The sequence below is a fragment of the Pelophylax lessonae genome (genome assembly GCF_965119305.1).
Source record: "Pelophylax lessonae genome assembly, chromosome: 6".
NCBI classification, from domain to species: domain Eukaryota; kingdom Metazoa; phylum Chordata; class Amphibia; order Anura; family Ranidae; genus Pelophylax; species Pelophylax lessonae.
In genome coordinates, this window is record NC_138773.1 from 111,607,802 (window position 1) to 111,626,912 (window position 19,111).

At 41.8% G+C, this 19,111-nt stretch overlaps 1 protein-coding gene across 1 annotated transcript in view; it reads left to right on the forward strand.

The window, feature by feature from the left end:
- LOC309559164 (dynein axonemal heavy chain 3-like) overlaps positions 1 to 19,111 on the forward strand; it is a 480,621-nt gene that overhangs the window by 99,376 nt on the left and 362,134 nt on the right. The window contains exons 8-9 of the mRNA XM_082262311.1: positions 5,440 to 5,556; positions 18,493 to 18,672. Of these exons, the coding sequence (XP_082118437.1) occupies positions 5,440 to 5,556; positions 18,493 to 18,672 (297 nt within the window). The remainder of the gene's footprint in view (positions 1 to 5,439; positions 5,557 to 18,492; positions 18,673 to 19,111) is intronic.

Below are 19,111 nucleotides of genomic sequence, written 5' to 3' on the forward strand. Positions count from 1 at the left end.
GAACCCTCGAAAGGAATTTTACACCAGGCCTGTTTGGAGGCTGGACCAACAAGCCAGGGGCGCAGCCATAAGGCCCGCTTAGCCGTAACCGAGGAAAGCATGGCTCTGGATAGGAGACGAAGGATGACGATGGATGCTTCTCCCAAAAAGTCTGAAGCCAGTTTAAGCTCTTGAACAGGGGAGCATTCTACTGCCTCATCTGAGATGCCTCCCAGCTTAGTCTCGATGTCGGATACCCAAGTTTCCATGGCCTTGGACATGGCTGCTAGCACCAGGAGAAGGTTTACAAGCTGCACCAGCCATAACGTAAATCCTCTTCAGGTCCAGATCTATCTTTCTGTCCTAGGGATCCTTAAAAGAGACTGCATCATCCAATAGCAATGTAACATGTTTTGCCAGTCTTGTGACTGCGGCATCCACCAGAGGGGCTGACTCCAGATGAGTTACATCCTCTGACATAAACGGATAGAGCTTCACCAGCTTGGAGGATAGGGAAGATTTGCTGTCCCCCTTTACTCCATTCATCCGTGATGACGTCCTTCAGTTCTGCAAGGCATGGGAAATTAAGGTGCTCCTTACCAAGGTGCTTAAAGAATTTTTGTTGCTTTGTCTGGGGAGCCACGGGATCTTCCCATTTTAGGGCCTCTTTAATAGCCCTAATCAGAGGCGAGACCCGAGCGAAGTCAAAGCCTTCTACAGCTCCATCCTCTTTGGAGTCACTCTCAGATGACCTTCCGGAAGTAAAGCTCGGCTGAGAGAGGCCCTGATCTTCTGGGGCCTCAATGGGAGAGCTGGTCGTAGCTTCACCTTGTGTGGGAGTAGTGCCCCATTCTTTCAGGGACTGCTGCACTACCCGCTTCACCAGGGACTCCAACCTTTGGTCCTCAGTCTCCCTCTCACCGGCTGCATGAGGGAAGCATGGCTCGCAAAGGGACTTGTCCTCTGGGACATGCGCCCCACATCCCCAACAGGCTCTCTGGGCTGTATGGCTACTATGGCGGTGTGTGCGGTTTCTGGAGGAGGAACTTGAGCATCTTCTCTGCAGCCTGCTCCCAGGCGGAGACTCACGGCGTCTGGACCTGGAAGATGAAATCCTTCCTGGCCTCACAGGGTCCCTTTCCTGATGAGTACCAGGCCTGGAAGAGCTGGAGGGAGGAATAGAAAGATAAGGGAGACACGGGATTTAGCCGTGAACCAGGAGCCAGCACCCCTCCCCGCCCCCCCTCCCTGAATACACCAGCACCCACCTGTTATGAGAGGGCTGGCCACACGAGGGTGGTGACACAGGATCCAGGAACAGGGGGAACAGGGATCAGGGACAGAGCAGTACAATGAGTACTCCAACCCCCCCCCCCCAACCTTCCACCACCGCCACTGCTACCGCCATGCAGCATACAGCATCACAGCATACAGTAAACAGCAAGCATAATACCAGCCCAATACCAGCCCAACATACCTGTAGCTTGAAAGGAAAAGGCACAGGGAAGCTGTCGCTATGCCCACAGTACTCCCAGAGAGTACTGGGGCTAACAGCTGTTTAAATACCCCGCCAGGATGACGTCATTGGTGACCCGGGCCGCGATCGCATCTGCGCATATGCAGACCAGGCCTCAACCCAGATGGCGGCATACTGCGCATGTGCAAGACCGGGACCAAGCACCGTCCATCTACTGCGCATTTGCCGGCAGAACCGAGTGGCAGGGAAGGAGGAGGGAGATGCCTGGAATGCAGAGAATGTTCCAGCAGCCATTGGTCACTAGCCCCAGGGAAGTAAAGGAGAGACAAATACTGACACAAAAGAACAAATACACTGCCATGGAGAACCTTGCCCGAAGACTTCAGACCCTGCCAGGATGGCGCCGGCCATCCACAAGTAGCACCGCACAGAGTCAGGGGGATTTTAAAGCACCACTAACCCGCCCATGGCTGGGTCCTGGGCATACAGACACCGCTGATCCGAGATAACGTAAGCCAGCCATCCTACTCAGATAGTCCAATAGCATCTTGGTCCTTGGAGGAGGACAAAAAAGGAACACTGGCTGTACCTGTGAGCTGAAATTTATGGGAGGGGGGTCCTATACCCTTGGAGTGGAGGCAGGGTTAACCCACAGAGGACTCAGAGAAAGGAATTTTACAGTAAGATTTTACAAAAATTCTGTTTTCTCTTACGTCCTCTGACAGTCGCCGCCCACTCATACAGTCTTCACCAATATTTTCTGACTTTCACCTTAATGAGGACATTGTTTAGCCTTTGCTTTGTGCGAATCCTAAACATCCTAAGGAGTTTGCCTTACATTCCTTGGATGTTTTCCGGGCGATCAGGGTTTACCTGTCGTCCACTGAATCCTTTCGGAAGTCAGATTCTCTTTTTGTCCATCCTGAGGGACCTCGGAGGGGTATGGCTGCGTCTGCGGCGACCATTTCAAAATGGATCAGACAGACAATTGTGCAGGCCTATTCAATTAAGGAAAGGGTACCGCCCTTCCCTGTCAAGGCGCACTCTACCAGGGCGGTGAGTGCATCCTGGGCCTTCCGGCATCAGGCTTCGGTGGCCCAGGTGTGCAAGGCTACGACTTGGTCGTCAGTGCACACCTTTTTAAAGTTCTATAAACTTGATGTTCTGGCATCAGCAGATGCCTCTTTTGGCCGCAAAGTTCTGTGTGTGGCAGTACCTTAAGGGGACCCTAGTTTTGCAGGGCCCTCACTGTTTGGGGTTGTTTTCCCCCTTGTTTATTTGCTTTCCTGGGTTGTTGCTCCAGTTGAGCTTTTATGTTTACCGGCGGATACCTTTCTGATCATGTAAGGTTCCTTTCTCTGATGTGGGTGCTGCGTTGCCTTTTCTGACGGTTGCGTTTTTCCCACCCCTCATGTCTACACCTCATGTCTGCTTTGGGACATCCCATTGGTGAAGACTGTATGAGTGGGTGGCGACTGTCAGAGGACGTAAGAGAAAACTGAATTTTTGTAAAATCTTACCGTAAAATTCCTTTCTCTGAGTCCTCTGACAGTCGCTGCCCCCGCCCCTCTTTTTGGGGTTCTTCGGACTCTAACTGCTTGCTACCAAACTGAGTTGGGATGGCTGATAGCAGGGGGGTATTGGACCAGTGGGACAGCCCCCATAGGTGTGTCTATGTAAATTACTTTGTTTTTAACAAGTCTTATGCCTAGCTTGCTCCTATGAATAAGAGGTCAATACCCTCTTAGGCTTATTAGGCTGCCATGGAGACTGTCAGGAAAGCTATTTTTTGCTAGAACTTTTATTAAACTTTTTTTTTTTCTTTCAATACTGCTAGGGCTCTCTTTATTTGCAGCTATCTGGTGTAGTTATCCACAGTCTGGCCACAAGTACTACATTAAAGCCCCGTACACATGCACCGATTGTTGGCCGTAAATTTTTGGCCAACGTCCAATCGGCCGATTGTCGGCTTGTTAGTATGATGCTTCCGACAACCGACTGCGACTTTTCGGCCGAACAAAATCTGGTGTGCATGCTATAAAATTTTTGTTGGCCGTCACCAGAACGGCCGATTGTTCGTCAGTCAGTACAGATTTCGGCCGACAAAAGTCAGATGAGCAAGACTGGGCGTGCTCAGAAAAGAAAAAACACACGGAAAGTAAACCAGAACATGACATCGCTTCTGCAGTTGGTTGTTGTTGGCTGACAAAATTTGTGAGCAGTCTAGAGCACATTTCAACCAACACAACAACACTGGACAAAAGATGGCCGATCGGTCGGCAAACAATCGGTGTTAGGCTTAAGGCTCCGTTCACACCAATGCATTTTTTTATTGTTTCAATTGTTTCTTCAATTTTTTGTGAAGAATCAACAACAAGTGGGACACAATCATGAAGTGGAACGAAATTTATTGGATATTTCAAACTTTGTTAACAAATAAAAAACTGAAAAATTGGGCGTGCAAAATTATTCAGCCCCCTTAAGTTAATACTTTGTAGCGCCACTTTTTGCTGCGATTACAGCTGTAAGCCGCTTGGGGTATGTCTCTATCAGTTTTGCACATCTAGAGACTGAAATTTTTGCCCATTCCTCCTTGCAAAACAGCTCGAGCTCAGTGAGGTTGGATAGAGAGCGTTTGTGAACAGCAGTTTTCAGTTCTTTCCACAGATTCTCGATTGGATTCAGGTCTGGACTTTGACTTGGCCATTCTAACACCTGGATATGTTTATTTGTGAACCATTCCATTGTAGATTTTGCTTTATGTTTTGGATCATTGTCTTGTTGGAAGACAAATCTCCGTCCCTGTCTCAGGTCTTTTGCAGACTCCATCAGGTTTTCTTCCAGAATGTTCCTGTATTTGGCTCCATCCATCTTCCCATCAATTTTAATCATCTTCCCTGTCCCTGCTGAAGAAAAGCAGCCCCAAACCATGATGCTGCCACCACCATGTTTGACAATGGGGATGGGATGTTTAGGGTGATGAGCTGTGTTGCTTTTACGCCAAACATAACGTTTTGCATTGTTACCAAAAAGTTTGATTTTGGTTTCATCTGACCAGAGCACCTTCTTCCACATGTTTGGTGTGTCTCCCAGGTGGTTTGTGGCAAACTTTAAACAACACTGGCTTTCTTCTTGCCTCTCTTCCATAAAGGCCAGATTTGTGCAGTATACGACTGATTGTTTTCCTATGGACAGTCTCCCACCTTAGCTGTAGATCTCTGCAGTTCATCCAGAGTGATCATGGGCCTCTTGGCTGCATCTCTGATCAGTCTTCTCCTTGTATGAGCTGAAAGTTTAGAGGGACGGCCAGGTCTTCGTAGATTTACAGTGGTCTGATACTCCTTCCATTTCAATATTATCACTTGCACAGTGCTCCTTGGGATGTTTAAAGCTTGGGAAATCTTTTTGTATCCAAATCCGGCTTTAAACTTCTCCACAACAGTATTTCGGACCTGCCTGGTGTGTTCCTTGTTCTTCATGATGCACTCTGCACTTTAAACGGACCTCTGAGACTATCACAGTGCAGGTGCATTTATACGGAGACTTGATTACACACAGGTGGATTCTATTTATCATCATTAGTCATTTAGGTCAACATTGGATCATTCCAAGATCCTCACTGAACTTCTGGAGAGAGTTTGCTGCACTGAAAGTAAAGGGGCTGAATAATTTTGTACGCCCAATTTTTCAGTTTTTTATTTGTTAACAAAATTTGAAATATCCAATAAATTTCATTCCACTTCATGATTGTGTCCCACTTGTTGTTGATTCTTCACAAAAAATTACAGTTTTATATCTTTATGTTTGAAGCCTGAAATGTGGCAAAAGGTTGCAAAGTTCAAGGGGGCCGAATACTTTCGCAGGGCACTGTATTTGTATATCTGCTTGAAATGTTTTTGTATATTTTAGATTGGAAATGTAATAAAATTTAAATAAAAAAAAAAAGAAACTGGTAAATTAAAACATTTTGTACTGTTTTGCAGAGCACAAGCATCCTATCAGCTGTTGATGACATTCAGTTATTGCTTGATGATCACATTATTAAAACACAAACAATGTGTGGTTCTCCATTCATTAAGCCGATTGAAAATGAAGCCAGGGTAAGTGGAAATTTTCGGCAGTAATTACCCCATCTATTTTAATGTGCTGATTAATTGTTCTAAATGAAGCACTTCATACTGAATACATGATTTGTGTTTTATTTATATATAGAAAATATTTGAGCATATACTGAAAAGAGACACATTTAATTTATACCTAATATCTGTATGTAGAAAACTAACGCTAACAAAAAAAACCTATGATAGATTCCTTTTTTTATTACTAAATCACTTACTTCATTATTATTATGCCAATGTTATTAAAGGTGCACTGGTAGATTTACCAGAAGTGTAAGAATAGCAATCACACAGGAGTCTGTAAAATACACATTGGCGGGGTGCATGCGCGGCGCAAAGCTGGACGGGTGCTAGGTGCGCAGCTCCGTCGGAGAGGAGAGAGAGAACGGCGGGATCCCCGGGGCCAATTTCGCTCACACTTACCTATAACTTTCAGCACCCCCGTGGGAATACCTGGTGTATGCCGTCAGCAAAGAAGAATCGGGGGGGTCCGCCAAAGCACTCCCTAACAACCTATTTGCTCCGTACCAAGGAAATCACCAGGATGCCTCAAGATGGCGCCCAGGCCCTCCCATCTCAACAGGCAGAGACAGCACAACCACCCTCTTCTCCCAGCACACAATCCGGGACTCGTGAGTACTCTTGTGTGGTTACAAAGGCAGATTTGGATGCAGGGTTTGCTGCTATCTATGAGAAGCTGGCAGACAAATTTCAAACTGAGATTCACAAATCTACTAATACGTTAACACAAGAAACAGCTGCACTGGGAGGCCGCACAGACTTATTAGAGACCAAGCATGATGAACTTTCTATCGCCCATAATGACCTTAGAAAGGACTTTGAGCTGCTTTCTGATAACTATGGCTTGTTGCAAACGAAGGTGGAGGATTTGGACAATAGGAATTGCAGGAATAATCTGCGTCTTAGAGGCATTCCTGAATCGGTCACAGATTTGATCCCTGCGGTTTCCAAGCTCTTCACCGACTTGCTGCCTGACAAACAGGAGTCTGATTTCGCCTGTGACAGGATTCACAGAGCTCTGCGCCCCAAACCTCCTCCTGATAAGCCTCCAAGAGACATAATTTTGTGCCTCAAGGACTTCCTGATCAAGGAGGACATTTTGCGGGCCTCCAGAAACACCCCCAATATTTTAATGGAGGGCACGCGCATTCAGATCTATCCTGATATATCGCAGGCTACACTTGAAAGGCGGCGCAAAATGAAAGAGGTCACCTCTGTGCTGCAGGCGGCCCGAATCCGATACAGATGGGGCTTCCCCTTTAAGCTATCAGTCCCTCACAATGGCACAGTTTATGTGGTCTATAACCTGGCTGAAGGAAAAGAACTTCTCTGTAAACTAGGCCTCCTGGAAGCTGCTCCTGATGCTCATCCACAGAACACCCCTAGACCTTCACCCTCCTGGTCCACTCCAGCAACCAGAAGAGATCAGCGTAGATGGCGTAATCCCTTCAGAGATGGTGGTTTCTGAGGATGTCTGCTATGGAGGAATTTTTCCTGGTGCTACACTAAAGTTCACATACGTGAACCCTTTGATTTTTAGACGCTGGTGTGCCCTTGCCCTAGTGTGGTCACTCCCTCACCATGGGGCGGCTGTGCTGGGGTGACTGTGCCCGCCGGTATGTCTGCAAAGATACTCTGTCGTTTTAAATTTTTCTGACGCATTTATTTAAAATTGTTTGTTGGCCTTTCTCTCTCCTCTCCCGTTGGTTTGTCCCCCATGTGCTGTCTTGCGAGGACCCATGCACCTGGGATATGGGAGGTCTCCTTGGACCTTCCGCGCCTTTGGTGTCCGGCTTTTGGATGGTTATGTCCATTGGGTAATGATCTTTTGGATGGGTTCTATTTTTCTGCCCATCTCCAAGAAGTATTTTCAGGTTCAAAACTTTTGGTTGATCACTACATGTATTGTCAGTAGTTGTTTCAGAAAATATTCGTATTTAAACAGAAAGTAATTTTTTCAGGTCCTTATATATATCATGCAAGTATTTTGGTTGATATACACTTTTATAACCCTTAACTTGGAGCAGGGTTCATACTCCACCGAGTCAGGGATTCAGCCCTCACTCGGATTGGGGCCCCTTCTCTGGGTCCCCCAGGTGTTTCATGTGTTAGTTCAATTAAAATCGGCTCTGGTCCTTTTTTCCTTTTATCAAAAAACCAACCTTCAACGGTTTCAGATTGAGAGTAGTCCTTTTTATTTAGATCATGGGGATTAAGATTTTGTCACATAATGTCCAAGCGTTCAACTCCCCCAATAAAAGGCATAAGGCCTTTAAACAATATAAAAGATTAGGTGCGGACATAATCTTGTTACAGGAGACGCACTTTGCAACAGATAGACACCCAAAATTTTTTGACAAATCCTTTAGACAATTTAAATGTTCATCTTTCCAGAATAAGACAAGAGGGGTTGCCATCTTTATACGTAATAGTATAATTTTCGATATTTCATCCACGTACTGCGACCCAGCGAGTCTGATTTCTGATTATCAAGGGGAGTATTGCTGGCAAAGCTATTACCATAGCTTCTCTATATGCACCTAATGACATGCATGCCTCATTTTTTAGACATTTTTACAAAGTTCTAGACCGGTTTGAATCCCCCCATGTGGTGGTAGGAGGGGACTTCAATCTTGCTGCTCACCCTTCACTGGATAGGAGTAACATTACAGCCTCATCTAAAGCTTTTCTGAAAAGCCTGACACGTGTTTTAAGTGATATGCAACTGATAGACACCTGGCGTGCACACAATATTGGAGTAAAGGGTTACACCTTTTATTCTCATCCTCACGATAGCTCAGCCAGGCTTGACTATATTTTTTGTACCCCGGTTTGGTTGGCAAATTCTTCAGATGCACGTATCCATGTCTGCCCTTGGTCTGATCACCAAATTGTGATGTTTGAATCAGGGGGAGTAGGTCTGGGTAGCACGACGTATAACTGGAGATTGAATGATTCTCTGCTGAACGATCCTGCGTTGGTTGCCCAGATCTCCTCTTCTGGAGTATTTCCAAATTAATGAGGATGGGATTTCACCCACTCCCATAGTGTGGACAGCACACAAAGCGGTCATCAGGGGAAATTTGATTGCTTTGGCCTCAGCCAAGAACAAGTCTAGACTGTCCGACATTAAATCCCTCACGAAAGAATTAGATCGATTATATAACAAACATATTCTCTCCCCCTCCTCTACACTTATGGATCAGATCCATACTAAAAGGAAGGCACTGGATGGCATCCTTTCCAGTAACACGGAAAAGGCCCTTAGGTGGTCCAAAGCCAAATTTACACTCCACAGCAACTCTACATCTACTATGTTTGCCAAAAAATTAACTCAGACAACTAGACCCACTCATGTATACAAGCTTAGAAGGTCTGACGGGAGGATGGTTTCGCACCCCAAGGAAGTTTTGGAAATTTTTACAAACTTCTACAAGGATCTTCTCTCGGTGCCTTCTACGCTGCCTTTAAACGAATTTCACCCCTGGATTGATAAATTATCTGTCCCCCATCCTTGTCAGTTGCACAAAGGGATGTATTGGAAGCACCTTGTACAGTTGACGAGGTTTTAGATATGATTAAAGCACTCAAAACCTCCACCGCCCCCGGCCCTGATGGCTTTTCCTATTCTTATTATAAATCCTTTGCCATAATTCTTGCCCCTAGATTAACTAAATTATTTAACCATGTTCTTCAGGGAGGAAGTTTTCCAGAAGAAATGCTCCTGGCCAACATGTCCCTCATTCCAAAACCTGATAAAGATCATTCCCTCCCTCAAAATTATAGACCCATCTCGGTCATGAATAACGACCTTAAATTATTCGGCAGACTATTAGCTAATAGACTGTCCAATATTATCCATAGATTGATCCACCCTGATCAGACTGGTTTTATTCCAGGGAGACAGCTCTCAGACAACATTAGGTTAGTCGCTAATATTGTTAATGATGCTAATCTCAGGAAATCCCCTACCTGTCTTGTGAGTTTAGATATTCACAAGGCCTTTGACAGCGTCAGCTGGCCCTATCTTGAACACCTTGTACCTAAATAGGGGCTGGGTGACGGGTTCATTCACGGTTTCAAAGCTTTATACGAGTCCCCACAAACAAGAGTTCACCTCCCTGGGTGTAACTCCAATTTTTTTCATTTGCAAAGAGGTACGAGACAGGGCTGCCCGCTTTCCCCCCTTCTGTTTGCTCTAGCAATCGAGCCCTTGGCAACAGCCATTAGAAATAATGTTCTTATTACGGGGCACCACAGAGGGGGGAAAGAATTCAAAGTATGTATGCGGATGATGTCTAATTATTTTTGTCCAAACCTCATATTTCATTGCCTCATTTGCTGATTGAGTTGGAGAGATTTCGATCCATGTCAGGCTTAGGGATTAACCTTTCCAAATGCTCTCTTATGCCGATTAACTTGCCTAATTGGATGCAGACCTCTATAAGGGAGAGCTTTTCTTTCACCTGGTGTAGGAGATCATTTCATTACTTAGGGGTTCAGATCACTCCTCATTATGAATCACTTTTTATTTCTAACTTCCCCCCAGTGTTTAAGAAATTAGGCTTGTTGTTAAAGACGTGGTCTTCGTACCACATCTCATTTCTGGGCAGAGTTATGGCCATAAAGATGATTATTTTACCAAAGGTCTTGTTCTTCTTTAGGGCCCTTCCGATTAATGTCCCTAGATCCCATGACAGCTCTTTTCAGCGGGAGATTCATATGGAATGGCAAAAGATCTAAATATAATAGTCATATTCTCTATGCCCCCCAATCCCTGGGTGGTCTGGGTATCCCAGATCTATGGTCTTATTACCTCTCTGCCAAACTCATACAAATTGCACAGTGGAATGCAGATCCCGAGAGAATTCCCTGGCTCTCATTTGAACAGGCTACAGTTTCCCCGAGCTATCTCTCGGCGGCTCTCTGGAGTGGTTCACACCCGGTTAAATATAACTCATTTGCGAACAAAATAATAATCCATTTATACCGGCTGTGGTTAAAACTGAAGACCCCCCTAAGCCTGACATCTCAAGTCTCTCCATTGACATCCTTTCTGGGACACATTGATTCCTGTTTACTCCAGCTGAGCAGAGAGGACTTATCTCCATGGATAACTAGAGGCCTGGTGAACTTTAAGAAGCTCTCAGTGGGCAACATTTTTTGTACCTTTGAACAACTGGTAGATATACATGGACTCCCCAGCTCTGAAAGGGATCACTATACCATTGTGAGAGCATTTTTTCAATCACAAGGCCTCCTTTCACTGAACCCTCCATTTACAATTTTTGAGAACATTTGTTCTTCCTCATCCAGAGATCGAGGGCTGATATCTATACTATACTCGCATATTGTTACCCTCACCCTCCCAGATAAGCATAAGTATATGATTAAATGGGAACAAGACCTTAACTGTAGTTTCTCCATCCCTGAATGGCATCACATGATATCCAACATGCGTAAATGCTCACGTTCTAGTGCATGCAGGGAGACGCCTCTTAAGCTAGTTACAAGATGGTATTTGACCCCCTCCCTGGTTCACACCTTCTACGGTTCAGTCTCCCCTCTCTGTTATAGGGGCTGTCCGGAAGAAGGTAATTTACTCCATCTCTTTTGGAGCTGCAATCTCTTGCGGCCCATCTGGGATCATGCACAAAGGCTTGTGACTAGACTGGCAGGGACATCGGTTTCTCTCTCTCCCAAGATATGTTTACTTTTTGTAAAAGTCCCAGGTGTTCCGAAATCTACCTCCAATCTGATCCATACATTGATGTGTTCCATTCACTGGATGATCGCCTTTAATTGGAAATCAGATTCCCTACTGTGGCCTCAGGTACTTTCCAGGATGGAATGCATCAAGTTAACAGAAAGGATATTTCATTGATGCCTCTTGATTTTTATAAAATGCCTAATTTGACAGTATTGACCCTATGTGTGCAACAGACTATTTGGTATTCTGTTATATTATGACCAGTGCTCTTTTGATACTTGCAATTTTTTCAGAGTATTTTTCTATGCAATGTACAATTGTTCTTATGTATGATGTTACACTGTTGACCTGTGTAAAAGAAACTGTTTTTTTTTTACTGACTTTCTAATAAAATCTTTTGTAAACAAAAAAAATACACATTGGCAGTCAACCCAACTCTATTTAGATTCTTCCAGAGGTAAGAAGCCTACAACTGACCCCTTCAGAGTACAATAAAGAAGGAACTTCATTCTTCTATATTCAGTTAGTTATCACAAAACTCTAAAGCAAAGAATCCCAGAAATAACACTAAAGCATTAATTAAACTAGTTTGTTTAATTTGAAGCAGCAGAGCTTCAGTCAAAATAATAAAAAAAAATGTATAGCCTGTTAAAAAAAAAAGCTCTTGCTGCACTGTTTCCTACCATACTTCTTTTCCACCAGTAGTTGTCCTCAGTTTTCCAGGTCGAATAAATTTTATCATCATTAAACCTACTTCCTCTGAACCCAGGCTGTCATGGACCCAGCCTGTCACTGGGCAGTGAAGTCTACACTTCTAAACATTTGTGGTACGAAGTTCCTAAAGTTCCTTACATCAGCTAAGACCTTTTCAGTTCACACGCTGGTTAAATATGTCCTATATTAAGAACAGCCTTGTGTGGAGATTATTTTTTTCTCCCCGAAAACATTTTACTCAGCAATATCCTATTGAGGAAAGTTCTTTAAGAGATGGCCAATTCCTGTGGTAGATCCATCTATTTATTACATTAACAAAACCCTTGGTGCGCCCCTCCCCTTATAGCATAATCCACATGTTCAAAAACCCAATAGATAAAAGGTTGGCGGCCCTCCTTAAAACTATCTTTAAGGTGGCAGCAACGTGCCATGTAACCCACAGTTGTGCCTTTGGCATTATGTCAGACCATTGCTGTCTGGTTTTAGCATATGACCCAGAATCTAAGCTCTAGCCCTACTAATATCACTCTGTCTATAGTAACTGGAACGTTTGTCTTCCATCTTACACTACTGTGTAAATGGCTTGGAAGATACATTTTGCCAAATTTCAAGGATGAGCCTTCTTTCTATGAACATGCACAGTATCCTCTAGCTTAAATGCTGCTCAGTAGAGCTCCCATGCAAGAAATGCCTTGGTTAGTTACCCTTTAAAAGAGATGTATTCCAGTCTGGTCTGGACCAAGAATTGGCCTTGAGTACCATTAAGTGACAAATCTTTGTCTTCACCATTTTGTTTCAGAGAACAACCACAGTTCGAAAAAATCCCTAAGACTATTTAGTACACACTTTTTTTTTACATTAATTATAACTTCAAGAAAAATTTAATTTTTTTTTATTCGTTCTAAATTAAAAAAAACATACACCTAAAACTCCCATCATTCTGTTCTGTATATCAATACATCAACTTTCTTATTTAAATTATATTTTTATGCAAAATAGAAACCTCTAACCCCCACTCTACCTATATGACCTAACATATTTAATACATATGCTTGCGGTCTTATATCTTTCTGCCATGGTCAGTGGGGGAGTTTCTCTACACTTTCCTGAGACTTCAGGTCAGTATTTAGAACAGCGCAGTTCATAAAATAAGCAATACACCACACAGAACTGGCAGGTAGTGAGTCAGCGCTCACTGACAGCTATAAGGTGGACCATAAGGGATCATTCATGGGGGGGGGGGGGGGTAATAATTAGTCCATACAGTCCATAGTGGTAAGGAAGTGTGATATATTTGTAACACATAATTAATATTAATGGAAATGCCTAAGCAAAATGTTCAGTATATGTAGTACCAAGTTTGTTAAAAATGTTTATGGTTTCCTCCCAGACTAGGCCTTATAGCCTGGTGATGACCCTTGGGTTGGAGGGACTGGCCTTTTAAGAAAATACAATTTTAAATACAATTAAGCTTTAAGACACTACTGTTTTTTTTGGCTCAGTTTAAGATAAATTTGGCCTATCTGTAAAAATTCTGCACAGTAACAATTTCTGGAGGTCACCGCTGTGTTAAACCTTGATTGGTGAATGTTGACCTGAGGATGGCATTAAAGATAGGAAAATGCTGCTGAAGGACATCACTGTGATATGTCCTGCCTGGCGCATGCTAATTTAGGGATGGCATCAGGAATGGGGCAGTTTTGCTGGGCTGTTCAGGGGACATCACTGTGTTACATCATGTGTTGTGTTCTTTGGCCTGTAGATAGGAGTAGGAATGATTATGTTGCAAATTCCGAGGTATTTCAATATTAAAATTCCCGCTTGAGTTTTAAGCATTTCAGGATTAAAGTTGTAATACCTTGAAAAAAAAGTTGAAAGAATTAACAAAAAACAATAGCTACAACATTTATAAACAATAAAATTTAGTCACACGAAAATGCAACATTGCAAATGATAGTTACATTCTTATGCAGCCAGCAAATGGATCTCCATGTGTCTTGTCATATAATGTATAGGTTCTCTTCCTGTGTTCGTAAATTGCATATTCAGCCACCAAGTATCAGCTCATTTTTCACAAACATAAGAGTAGAGTGTGGTAAAAAAAAAGTGATTTCTAAAAAGCTTTGCATAATACAAGTAAGTGAACTGTTAGAATATTTATACTGCTCTGAATATAACAGTGTCTATTTATGTCAATAAGCAAAGATCTGTGAGGAAGGAGAATCTCAACTTATTTCCACAAATCAATATGTAGCGAATTCTTTTTAATTGATTAATTTCTTTTTAAAAGCATATACCAATCTTAGTGAGTACAGTCTACAGTATGGAATATATATAAAATATTTATTCACAAGACATGTATTCACAATAAATGATCAAACAGGAAGTGACACAAAAAGATAACTCTACATAAAATACAAACTTCAAACAATCAATGCAATGTGATGTTTAGCTTAATAATGAAAGTGAAACTGAAACAAAGTGAAAGCAAGATTACCTTTTCTCCAGGTATAGCATAAACCATAGGTAAGTGTTTTAAATAATCAGACCACAATTGTCTGCGAATCGCACAGCCGAAAGTCATTCCACTGCAGATGGAGCGAGAATAAGCTATGCAAAACGGAAGACTTAAAATCGCAAATAATGCACTAAATCTGATATTAATAAAAATGTATAAAAACAAAAATCAGCTTTTTAGAGAAAAATCTACTATGGTTTATACGGCTGGGATTGTAATCTTATTACCCTTATATATGCAATATAAAACATATAAGGAAGGAAATAAACAATATTGAATAATATCAAATAACACAGCAAGGCATATTTACCACACTTAAGATGGCTGCTAGCTTCAAATGGTCATTACCAGAGTCCTAAGATGGATGCCTTCCCAAGGTGGTGGCTTCCCTCCAAGCTTCAGATAAATGATGGAGCAAGATGGCGTATGTAAAGATGAGTATATAGATGGATGTGGTAGTGTGTGTGTTGCAAGTGTAAGGGGTGTTGTCAGTATGTGTCCTATTACATCTGGGCTCTCCTTTTTATATTGTATTGAACAAAGGACTATTCAAATTAACATAAGTTAAACCCAGAGGGATGAAACATTATCCCCATTGGTTGGGACATTCTATCCATTAACTGGTAAGGTCATAGTCACGCCTCTTTAATAATTAACCCAATACTTTGGATAATAAAATTAAATGATGATTTCTTTATATTTAAGAGTAATCATCAAAGCAACATAAAAACTTGTCCATACTCTTAGTACATACATAAATGTCCATCTATATCTCCATCATGTACCCTGGCAAGTAATGCCATTTCAATAATTATATTTTTAATACAATATATATATTTATATTGGAAATATCTCATTTACCCAAGACTGCATTTAGCAGCATGATCAAAGGGGGCAGTATTGTACTTTTCATTAAATTCCGTATTTAGAACACACAATAAGACCACTATTTAAAGATAACCTTTGACCTCTTGGCTAGTGAAGATCCATTAATTATTTGAATTCTGACATTATTGTCAGACATTTAGGCTAGGATTGGAAGATCTATAGTGTCTGGCTTGTAGGATTTATATCACTTTAAAAACGTACACACAAACTTACATAAAGTGAGGTAATTAGTATTCACTCTTTATCTAAGTAAGATTACTACAGTAAGGTAAGAATATAAACCCAACATATGGTAGACAGATAATTTCTAAATATGTATATGCCTTACATAATATAATGACATAATTATTGCTAATATCTTCTCACACATAATAATGTATCTTTAAAAATATATAGTTCAAATGAACCTAATGAATACACTATTGTCCATTGTTAAAAATACAGATAAGATTACAAGCTAGACTAGCCATAGTGACTAGTATGGTGTTTCGCTAATTGACTCTTATCTGATGAGATGTCCATGTACCACTTATTTTATGACTATATAGATACACAGATCTCTGTGGAAATTCTAGACTCTTTTGTAACAGACATTTTGCAAAAGAACATATATGAACTTTCATTCACCTCCGAACAAAATGGAAGCTGCACTGTTCAAAATCCCTATACATAAGATGGAATATACATGGCTTTTTAAATCCATTTTTTTCTATTATTTAATCCCCAATAATCCCGACAGAACCCAAAAAAGATTTTACCGTTCTCACATAATAATGTTTTTATTTTTCAAATTAGTCAATTAATACGATTATGTTAGGTTTTTCTCTTCCACTTACTAGTAAAAATGTCCACTCAAATCCCAAAAATCCAGTCCAGAGTTGAGCAAATGACTCCCAAATAAATAGATAGTTAAATACATTAATACCATTCTTACTGTTCCCCAGGATATACAGTAGTTTTACAATTATTAGTCAACTATAATGATACTTTAGGATTTTCATTTACGAAAGAAGGTGGCCTCTCAAATCCTAGCATTACAAGTCCAGATGTAAGTGATTAACCCTCAGAGCCCTAGAAAAATTACATCATTCTTGCTGTGCCTCAGGATATAGTTTTTTTTTTAATTTTTAGTCAGCCATTTATTCATATTTCTTTAGGCTTTTCTGGTTTACTTCATAAACAAGAGGGCCACCCACCAAAATCCAAGCAAATGGCATTATCAGTCCAGGCGAGAAGTTACTGACTAACAAAATAAATTATACCATTCTCACCATGCCTCAAGTTTAAAGTTTTTAATTATATTTAGTCAGTTATTATTATTATTATTATTCAGGATCCAGCAGTTTATGCAGCGCTTTACAATATAACAGGGAGACAATACAGTTACAATACAATAAAATACAAGAGGATTAAGAGGGCCCTGCTCAAAAGAGCTTACAATCTAATGGGTTGGGGTAGGTGTTACAAGAGGTTGTAACAGTAGGGAATGAGCTGATGGAAGATTAGTGAAGGACTTCCCCGAAGAGATGAGTTTTCAGGGATCGCCTGAAAGCAGCTAGAGTAGGAGATAGCCGTACAGGTAGAGGTAGAGCATTCCAGAGGGTGGGAGAGGCCCTGGAGAAATCCTGGAGATGAGCATGGGAGGAGGAGACAAGGGAGTTTGAGAGTAGGAGATCTTGAAAGGAGTGGAGCGGATGGTTTGGGTGATATTTGGAGACAAGATTGGTAATGTAGCTCGATGCAGAGTTGTGAATGGCTTTGTATGTTGTGGTTAGTATTTTGAATTTAATTCGCTGGGCAATCGGGAGCCAGTGTAGGGATTGGCAGAGAGGGGAGGCAGACACTGAGCGGTTGGTAAGGTGGAGAAGCCTGGCAGCAGCATTCATGATAGACTGAAGAGGGGATAGCCTATGGAGTGGTAGGCCTATGAGAAGGGAGTTGCAATAGTCAAGGCGAGAAATAACAAGGGAGTGAATGAGTAGCTTGGTGGTTTCAGTTGTTAAAAAGGGGCGAATTTTAGAGATGTTGCGGAGGTGAAGTCCACAAGCTTTTGATAATGATTAGATTTGGGGCTGAAAGGACAGGTCAGAGTCTAGGATTACACCTAGTACCCTGGCTTGAGGGGAGGGATTGATGGTTGCATAACTAGTTTTGATGGAAAAGTCATGGAGGGGGGCATGGGCAGGGGGGAATAGTACCAGCTCAGTTTTAGAGAGATTTAGTTTGAGGAAGTGGTGCGACATCCATGTTGATATATCAGTAAGTAAGTTAGCAATGCAAGTGGAGACTGAAGGAGTGAGGTGAGGAGTAGACAGATAGATTTGAGTGTCATCAGCGTATAGATGGTATTGGAAGCTGTGAGCGGTTATTAAGTGACCAAGGGAGGCGGTGTAGATAGAGAAGAGGAGGGGTCCAAGAACAGAGACTTGGGGAACCCCAACAGAAAGGGGCAATGAGGAGGAGGAGGTAGAGTTTTTTTCAGTTAAGCTTAGACTGTTCTTTATTAATTTAGTAGTTAGTTTAGTAGTAGTTTAGTAGCTGCCTGCTGCCATATTGCATTTTTTTCCTTCCTTGACACCTGTCCAGCCAACTCAGCAGTGCAGTTTCCAGAAGCTCCCGTGGCTCACCTGAGCTGGATGTTTATTTTTGGCTTGCAGGTAGTCCCATTTCAGTACTTGTGTGTGTTACTGTCTAGCAAAGAAGGATGCAGGCAAGGGGAAACATGAAGGATGGGTTGCAGCCAAGCAGCACCAGTCAGTAAAGTTATTCACTTGCTAAAGTTGCTGTGCACATTGAGAATTGACAGAATGACGTAAAAGGGGGCTCTGGGGTGGAACAATCGGCACAGAAAGGCAGGGCATAACATTAACATGAATGACAGATTGAAATTACAGAAATGGCAGACCTTCACTAGGAATTTGTCCTTTTATTTAATTTGAGGCCATGTACTCAAGACTAACCAGGGGATGCTCCAATATCCAGTGGGCCAACCAAGGCTGTAATGCAGTAGCTCTATACCTGAGGTATTTCTACATTTTTTGGAAAAATATTTTTTTCTCTTTTGCAGGAATGGGAAAAAACACTTGTTTTGATCCAAGATATATTAGACTCTTGGTTAAAGTGTCAAGCTACCTGGCTCTATCTGGAACCTATATTCAGCTCTGAAGACATCATAGCTCAAATGCCAGAAGAAGGACGGAAATTCGGTATTGTAGACAGTACCTGGAAGGACCTAATGTCTGAAGCGGTATGTAAAATATACTGTTGCTTTAAATGATCAACCTTGTAAAGCTAAACAATGTAGCAAAGGATAGAATACTATATATAGAATAACATAATATCATAAAAATATGAAAATAAACCTATAAACAATATAGTTTGTCTTTGCCTGTTTCAGACTCCTACATAAAACAGCAAATAAGTAGGTATGGCAATGTTAAATTGTCCCCACTATAGGACACCAGAACATAATACCCACTGAGTAAGAGGTGCAGATGTTCATCTTTGTATGGATTTTTCTTTATTTGTGCAAACCATTATTGTCTCAATTTTACAAATATAGAGAGAGAGTTTTTCTGAAGTTCTAATGAAATTAAATTAGGGAAACGTAGGTAGCATAAATTCAGTTGAAAAAAAATAACTTCTGCAATGAAAACAGAAGCATTTTACTAAATGAATAAATGCAA